General features: G+C 40.1%; 1 protein-coding gene across 1 annotated transcript in view; it reads right to left on the reverse strand.

Moving 5' to 3' along the window:
• LOC143038365 (uncharacterized) overlaps window positions 1-515 on the reverse strand; it is a 231,365-nt gene extending 230,850 nt beyond the window's left edge. Inside the window, exon 1 of the mRNA XM_076207406.1 lies at window positions 1-515. This exon is cut by the window's left edge and continues 87 nt beyond it. Within this exon, the coding sequence (XP_076063521.1) occupies window positions 1-460 (460 nt within the window). The 5' untranslated portion in view covers window positions 461-515.
• Between the last annotated feature and the right edge of the window lie 8,720 nt (window positions 516-9,235).

Below are 9,235 nucleotides of genomic sequence, written 5' to 3' on the forward strand. Positions count from 1 at the left end.
CGTAGGTCTGCATCCGGATCTCGCAAGCCGCCCGTACCGACTCGCAGAGGTTCCGGCACGGGTAGATAATGTGTTCCAGGCAGACGGGAGTGAAGAGCGAGCAGAGGAACAACTTAGTGTCCGGATGACAGTGTACCTGCAGGAGGGGCACCCAGGACCACGACTGCTGCTTCGCTTCCGTCAGCGTGTCGTGCCCCAGCAGGTTGGGGAGACGCATCTTGCTGTAACCAATGTTGGCGCACAGAGACATGTTCTGGGGGATGTCTACACACGTGGGCTGCTGGGGACGTCCCCCCAGCATACTCCAATCAGCAAAATAGCTCTCGCTACCCGACGTAGTGGCGGACATGCTGGGGGCGGCCACCAGGAGGAGGAGGAGAACGGGAAAGGGGAGAGGTGGGGAAGGGGAGGGGGAAGGAGAAGGGGACGTAGGTGGCGACGGATCGGACCAGAAACGCATGGCAGCGTCCTCACCACCTCACGGCTCTACTCGCACTGAAGAGCTGCTGAGACTGACTGAGGGACTGACTCGCTGCCTGAGCTCGAACCTTACCCCGCCCCCTCCTCCTCCTCGTCCTCCTCTTCCTACTCCTACTCTTTTTAGTTTACCTGCTTCTAGTAACTTACTCAACTTCCTTATTATCATCAGCTATCTTCTATTACTCATCCTATATGTCTTTTCTCATCCCCACCTTTCTCCTATTTTCCTCCTATTCCCCAGTCTCCTATATTTCTTTTATCCCTTTCCATATTCTTCCACTCCTCCATATTACCATCATCAAGCCTCTTCATCCTCTTACTCCTCCCCACCTCTTCCTCCCATTGTCTTATAAGCCTCTTTTTATTTCTGCTCCTTTTCCTTCTCTTACCCCTTCTCCACCCTGTTACAAAGGATTACAAAGGCGGAGCATGCCGACAAGATCTTTCGGTCCATAACTAGTTTATAATGATAAAGAATAAATAAATAGATAAAAATCATAATAATATGAATGATAATAAACAAAATTAATAAATGCATAGGTATGGTTAAATAATAAACAAACAGGTAAATAGTAGATGGCAATAAATTCACAGATAAATAATAATAAAAAAATCAAGCAAATAATAAACAGACAAATAATAACAAACAAAAAACAAATAATATAAAACAAATGACAGCCACCTTATCCACTTTCTTCCTCCCCACTTCTAATTCTGCCTTCTTCTTCATTTTACTTATATTTTTCCATCTTCCTCTTCTTCCTCCTGTTTTTCCTCTTCATTTTCCTCTTTTCTATATCCACCTTCAATTGCTCATCCTATTCTTCCTTTTCCTCATAGTCCTTCTCCTCTAGCTTCTCTTTTTCATTCCTTTCAAAGTCTGCCTTCTCTCCTTCCTGTTTGCTGTCTCCTTACTCTTCCTCCACCCCCTCGCCCTCCCTTTTTTATTCTTCCTCTTCTGGTTCCTCCGCCATCTAGTTCCTTTCTTCATCTTCGTCCTCCTCCCCCTCTTCCTCTTTCTATTCCTCTTTTTCCTTTGCTGCCTTCTTCTCCTCCTCCATTTGTTCCCCTCTTCCTTCATTCTCCAGTTCCCTTCTCGTAGTGTAGGCCTTTTGGTCTTTTACAGTTTCCCTCATTCTTATGTTCTTACGTTCTTATGTATCATCAATCTTTCCCCCTGCTCTTCACTCCTACTTTTCCTCCTCTTCTTCCGTCTCCACAGTCCTCTCGCGCGCCACACCTTTCCCACGTCTTCCTCTTCCTCCTCGTCTTATCCCTCCTCCTTACAAGGAAGAGACAAGGAGGGATATGAAACGCTGCAGAATGTGTACGAAATCCCTTCGAATGGAAACGAAATACTCATCGGGATAAAATCCAAAGGGATTATACCGCGTCCTCATGGGACCTTTCCTGCCAGGTTATTTCATTCATCTCAGTGGCATCCCTTTAGTAGCGAGCTTATAGTGCACTTTCTCGAGTTGCAACCCAAATTGAGGAGCAGACCCAAACAACAAGTGAGTATTTTTACGGATGAGAAAGAAGAAATTCAAAGGTAGCAAATGGTGTCAGGCTCAACAAGCCTCGCCTAGCAATGGTCATGCTAGTGTAGTGCATGGGTGGGTAACCTTTTTAACCGCGTGTGCCACAGTCGGCCAATCTTCGATGCAAAAAGTTTCTCACGTGTCGACCGAAATTGCTGGCAATATATTACTATACACTATCTTTTTGTGTGTTTGTGGAATCTTTAATAAATGGAGAGGTGAAATCAAAGAATAATGTAGATGTGATCTATGTGGTCAACCCCTTCTATGTCCAGTGTGCACACGCGCACACACACGCATATGTAGTGAGCAGTACTCCAACGTCTTCAAACCAACTCTCGAAGGATCTTCTATTGTTCCTCGGGATCTAACGCTAAGGGACATTCAATTGTTCCTAGTGACCCAAGGACTAAGCTTTCCAGACACATCCAAGAACCACCTGCTCGGACAATGGGGCCCGCCAGTGTTTCGGGTGAAACTCCTTGACACCTGTTCAGACAATGGACCTCGCGCTTCCCGACTCAAAAGGCACGTCGCCAGTCATCGTCGCCCAACCGACGCGACGATTTTTTTTTTTTTTTCGGTACCCAAATGTAAATATGGCAACCCTTGTATATGTATGTAGAATCTGGTAACCCCCCGAGGATTCTTCGGAGTTTGGATGTGTGTTTAAAACAGAGAGAACACTGAAACATTAAAGAAAAGAGACCGCTTAGACTTTGCCTCTCCAAACCCAGAATCAAAAGTAGATAAAACTACAAATCTATATTTGTAAGTTATGTCAGATTAAATGAATGTAGAATTTGGAAAAGTAAATCTATTTAAAGGTCGGCTTTCCCTTTATGTGCAATTCTAGCTGTCATATAAAGTAATACAATTCAAAGACTCAACCTTTAACAATAACAAAAAAGTAACCAATAACTCTTAATTTCACACAATTTTAACAGAAACGTACGTCTACAGCAAATATGTTGAACAACAGGCTTAACTTCTGATATAATGTTTACAATACGGTCACGAAAAACAAGATGATTGATCACTTCGAATAACTAAAGACTTTTGTGGCGTGACATTTGTATTTTGCTTAGGTTTCAGTTTGAACCCTCATGAAGTTGAACGTGGATATTGCTTACCAGTGATAATATTCATTACGAAACATGAAAGAATATAAAGAACTGTGGCAAATGTATTACACAACGTCTAGCCAATTGGCGAATGATACAACAGCTAAATAATACATTAAACCAGTGTTGCGAGGAACTTTTACCAAAACTGTCGTATGCAGGGTTTCAAAGTCACCGTTTTTTGTATACGTAACACACAGACACACAGACACATACACACACACACACACACATATACATATACATATATGTTGAGACATTCTGACAGATTGACGCATTCCTTTGAAAAAGCATACCTGCGACACTAGTCAGGAAGAAACTCAGACTAAAACTCACGTGTTTTCTATATATGAGTGGAAGGGCGGTGAGCTAAACACAGAGAACAGTTGGAGTTTTATTCACTGGCGTTTCGTCCTTACCAGGACATTCTCAAAGTACATACAGTCTCAGAAAATTAACAGCTTATATAATCCATTCTTGCCGTGTTCCTCTCCCTCCATACTTTCATCCCTCCATACTCTCATCCGTCCTCATGTGACTCCGACCATGCTACTTCTCCCTCCGTTATCAATTGTCCTTTTTACCTCCTTGATAATTAGAGTACCTACCGCTCCTGCCAATTTTATAAACCCTTCCCTATGGTTGATGCAGGGGTGGGAAGTAATGTAGGCTGCCTCCACTATTTTTCTTTTCTTTTTCTCTAGACCTTTGAGAACGAAGAGAGAAATGGCATGGTCGGAGTCACATGAGGACGTGTGTGTGTGTGTGTGTGTGTGTGTGTGTGTGTGTGTGTGTGTGTGTGTGTGTGTGTGTGTGTGTGTGTGTGTGTGTGTGTGTGTGTGTGTGTGTGTGTTTATCTAGCTGTATCTTTCGGGAAGAGAATCAATGCTCGTGAGGTCCAGTCTCTGTATCTCGCATGACCTATATTGTTCTTAAATTCGTGTATGGTTTTTGCACTGCACACACTATCATTTCGTCCAGTTTGTTCCATATATCCAGCACTCTGTGGGGAAAGCTGTTCTTTTTCAGGTCTCTTTCATAAATGTCTTTTTTGAGTTTTTTTCCATGTCCTCCTGTATTTCTGGTTCGTATCCCAATTTAGTAAGTCTTCTCTATAAAAGACTTCCATACCTCTCATAATTCTATAGATGGTCAACAAGTCTCTTCTTTCTATTCTTTGTTTCAGGGTCGGTAACTCTAGTTTTGACAGTCTCTCTTCGTATGACAGTTCTGAAAGTGTGAGGGCCATCTTCATAGTTGCTCTTTGGATTCTTTCAATTTTCTTTATATTCTTCTTTGTGCTGGGTGACCATAGTATCGCTGTGCACTCCAGTCTTGGCCTTATCAGTGTGACTAGTATTTTATTCACCATTTCTTCGTCCAAGTAAATGCCACTTTTATTGATCTCAGCAAGTTGTTTCTCCGACAATTTCCTTTATCTGTTTATTAGGGGATATGTCCTTTGTGATGATTAATCCCGGGTCTTTTTCAAATCCCACTTTCTTGAAATCTTTTTCATCGATGTTATATTGTCCGGATATCATGTTTTTACTTTTTCCAAATTCCATTATACTACATTTCTTAATGTTAAAGTCCACATCCCACTTCGGACGCCATTCCCAAAGCTTGTTCAGATATCTCTACAGCGACTCACATTCTATTTCAGTGCTCACTTTTTTCAACAATTTTTGCGTCATTAGCAGAGAAGTTCATGTAACTGTCCACACCCTCGTCTATGTCATTCACATAGATAGCAAACATTATTGAAGCCAGTGCTGATCCTTGTGGAACTCCACTAAACACATCTTCCCAAGTAAAACCTTTATCTCTGAGCACTACTCCTATTTTTCTTCCATGCAGGAAATCCTCCATCCATTCCGTTAGTTTACCTTGTACTCCTCCTATGGTTTTCAGTTTTCCTGATATTTTTCCTTGTGGCACTTTATAAATTTTTTTTGTAGATCTAGGAAAGCACAATCAGCCCATCCGTCCCTTTCCTGTATTATATCTAAAAATCTTGAGTAAAAGCAGATAAGATTTGTGGCATATGATCTTCCCTGTCTGAATCCAAATTGTCTCGGGCTTAGTATATTGTTCATCTCTAGATGTTTTGTCCATATATTTTTGATAACTTTTTCACAAATTTTCGCTACAGTACTTGTAAGGGAAACCAGTCTATAATTTGTTGGGTCTTCCTTCTTACCTCCTTTACATACTGGTACGATGTTGGCCTTTTTCCAGTCTTCTGGTATCTTTCCTTCCTAAATCAAGCAATTTACTATATTGTATATTTTGCCTTCCAATTCTTCTTTGCACTCCTTTAGTATACAGTTTGCAACTCCATCCGGGCCGTGTGATTTTCTGACACCAAGGCTTGTTATTTGATCCATTATTTCAGCTCATAAGGGGGGATTTCACTTCTCGCCTTTCATCCCAGTGCCATACTTTTTCTCTAGTAAAAACCTATTCGAAATGTTTACTTATAACCTCAACCATTTATATATCTTCTGTGTATTCCATGTTCCCTTGGCGTAGTTTCTCCATTACATGCTTATTTTCCAATTTACCATTCACATATCTATAGAATAATTTTGGTTGATCCTTACATTTTTCTATTATGTCTTTTTCATAATTTCTTTTCTTTCTTTCTTTTTTTCCCTGCGTATTTTTACATATTCATTCCTTTCATCGATATATATTTGCCACTTTCTAGGATATTTCTCTTTTTCTCCATATTTTCCAAGCTTTATCTTTTTTTCTTCCTCGATGCACTTTCTGTTAAACCAGCACTTATTATATTTATTTTCCTGTCTTTGTCTTGGTACATATTTATCCAACTCTTCATTATAGGTTTCCTTCAGAATCTTTCATTTTTCTTCCACTTGCGTCCATCCATTGTGAAATTTATCCCAACTCGGTTCTAGAAAAAAGTTCTTATGTTTCACGAAGTCTGTTTTACTATATATCAGTCTCTCTTTTCTGTATTTCTCATTTCTCTCCACATATATTTCCTCCTTTAGCTCAAGTAATATGTGGTCACTCTTCCCAATTGGTGTCTTTTATTGATTTTTTTTTCCATAATTTCAGATTCTGAGGTAAAGAGTAATTCTAGTCTTGACGGTTCTTCATTATATCTATATGTGGTATTTTCTTTTACCCATTGTGTCATTTATGTTTCATAGTCATGTCAAGTAATACATTTCCCCATAATTCCTCTCCACCTTTTACTGTCATCTCTTCCCAACAGGTTTCTTTCCAGTTAAAATTCTCCATAGGTACCACGTTTCCTTCATCTCTCTGCCCCCTATTTAATGAGGTCCTTGTATCTTCTAACATTTTAGAGTCTCACTCTTTCCAAAAACCCGCTTTGGGGAGCACATAGATCACCACAAACATTCTTTTTTCATGTTTTTATCTTCAACTCTTATCATGATAATTTCCACACTGTTCCCTCATTTTGTAACCTTCGTCACATTTAAAACTTTCTTAGCCAAGAACATGACTCCTCCACCCTGTTTTTCCTCTCTATTTCTAAGCCAGTGATTATATAATCCATTTCCAGCACTGTTAGGAGATAGTGGACCCCTTAACTTTGTCTCCACAGTTGCCATCATGTCTGGTTTTGCTTCTGACAAGTAATCATTAAGCTCATTTAATCCTTAAATTAAACAATTTACATTGGTATGAGCCACTTTTTTTCTGCACTCTCCATCTCTTTCTTTGTCTCTTTAGTTTGTTTCCTTTTCTTGAAGATACCATTTTCTGTGTTATGTGTGTGTGTGTGTGTGTGTGTGTGTGTGTGTGTGTGTGTGTGTGTGTGTGTGTGTGTGTGTGTGTGTGTGTGTGTGTGTATGTGTGTGTGTGTGTGTGTGTGTGTGTGTGTGTGTGTGTGTGTGTGTGTGTGTGTGTGTGTGTGTGTGTGTGTGTGTGTGTGTGTGTGTGTGTGTGTGTGTGTGTGTTTGTGTCTTTGTGTCTTTGTGTGTGTGTGTGTGTGTGTGTGTGTGTGTGTGTGTGTGTGTGTGTGTGTGTTTGTGTGTTTGTGTGTTTGTGTGTTTGTGTGTGTGTGTGTGTGTGTGTGTGTGTGTGTGTGTGTGTGTGTGTGTGTGTGTGTGTGTGTGTGTGTGTGTGTGTGTGTGTATTTAGAATTTATCAACTCATATTCTGTCGAGTTGAAATACAAAATTTAGCGAAGAATTTAACAGTTCATCTCTTCTCTATTTTCTTGGGTGAGCCCGGATTTCGCGTGCCGAAGAAATGTCGTTGGATGCCACATTTGGCACGTGTGCCAATAGTTCCCCACCCCAGAACTGTTAAACTTTTTCATCGACATTGAAAAAGTGCAATTATCACTAATGTGATAGAATTATAACAAAGAAATGAGATATAAAAAAAATTCGTCTTTGAAGCAAATTGGACAATTGTTGTATAAAAAAAAAAACGATTTCAACGTTTTCAGTGATCTTGAACATGATTTTGACCTAATATCTCACAAAGTGGGATGAGCTCATACAGGGGTCGATGGCCACCTTTCCTGAGAAATAAACTTAACCATAATCAGTACTTTATCTCCCCAGGACTGTCCAGCACAGGATGCGATAGCTGATGTTAGACAAGGCACTAATCCGATTTCTATTCCGCTGGTTTACTGCGCACATAGCACAGATATGTTTTAGAACTGCCGAAAAAGGTATCCGAAAAATACTATTCACGGCAATATGGGACATAGGAGGCATGATTGCGAATAATTATGTGAAGATGGTTAGTACCCCCCCGCAAACCATACGGCTTGCCATGTAGTACATAAAACGTTTCTTGGCATTTAAGGTCACACCATCACGATTATCGTCAAATGTTGTGGACTTAAAAAGCTGCAGGACGACTATGCTTACAGTATTCTAGACTTCACTTAGGACAATTCAACAATGTGTATGATATTCGTACAGCTTTATATTCTCTTAGTTTGTCATTAAGATTCTCAACATATGGAGCAAAGGTAATATGACATTTGGAGATTCGAAAAATAAAAATTTGTAAACTAAGTCGTTTTTTCTCAAACGAACTCATCTGAGTCGTGTGTGTGTACTGAACGCCTTCCAAATCGATTGTCCTGACAAAATGGATTGTATTATACGTATACAAGCCATCTAACATCTCTGCAGAATCTATTGAGCTCTTGTAGCTACAACATCTTTAAGCATGATTTAGCTCAGCATCTTTGTATATAAAGTATTTCCACTTTTGTTGAACGTGTTCTCGGAGTCGACATGACGTCACGTCCCCTTTGAACATGTTCATGTAACGTCATCTGTAAGCCCCGCCTCCCTGCGCGCGGACAATTGTTGTAGAAGAGAAGAAGCGAGATTGGTTACAAAAAAGGACGAGAGAATCAAATGAGATGTACAAAGAAAAGAAAAGAGAAGTAAAGCAGAAGATAAAGGAGGCAAAAAGTAGAGCAGATGTGAAATGGTGTAAGAGTATGTTTTGAAAAGAAATTAAGAGAGGAAAAGGAGGTGAATCCAGTAGAGAAGAAAAGGTAAAAGGTGCAGATGGAGAGATGATAATGGAAGAGACGGCAGTGAGAGGAAGATGAGCAGAATATTCTAAGGAGTTGCTAAATGTTGAGGAGGATAGGGAGGGAAAGGTAGTTGCAATGGGTAGTGCTATGAAAATGACAGTGATGAGAGAGGAAAATGGAGGAGAAATAGGGAAAGATGAGATGAAGGCAGTTGTTATGATGATGAGAGGCAAGGCACCTGGGTTGGATGGGTGTCATGCAGAATATATATATATATATATATATATATATAATATATATATATATATATATATATATATATATATATATATATATATATATATAGTAGGTACAGTGATGGTGGACTGGCTGGTGAGGTTATTCAATGTTTATCTAAGAGAGGGTAGAGTGCTGGAGGACTAGAGTCCATGTATAGTTCCACTTTGCAAGGGAAAATAGAACAAGTGTGAGTGTAGTAGTTTCAGAGGGATCAGTTTGTTAAGTGTAGATGAGAAGGCTTATGGGAGGGTTTTGATTAAGAGGATTAGGAGATGAAGAGAGTGAGTAATTGGTGA

Source organism: Oratosquilla oratoria, chromosome 2 (assembly GCF_046742065.1).
Source record: "Oratosquilla oratoria isolate Oo_2021 chromosome 2, ASM4674206v1, whole genome shotgun sequence".
In the NCBI taxonomy this organism is placed as follows: domain Eukaryota; kingdom Metazoa; phylum Arthropoda; class Malacostraca; order Stomatopoda; family Squillidae; genus Oratosquilla; species Oratosquilla oratoria.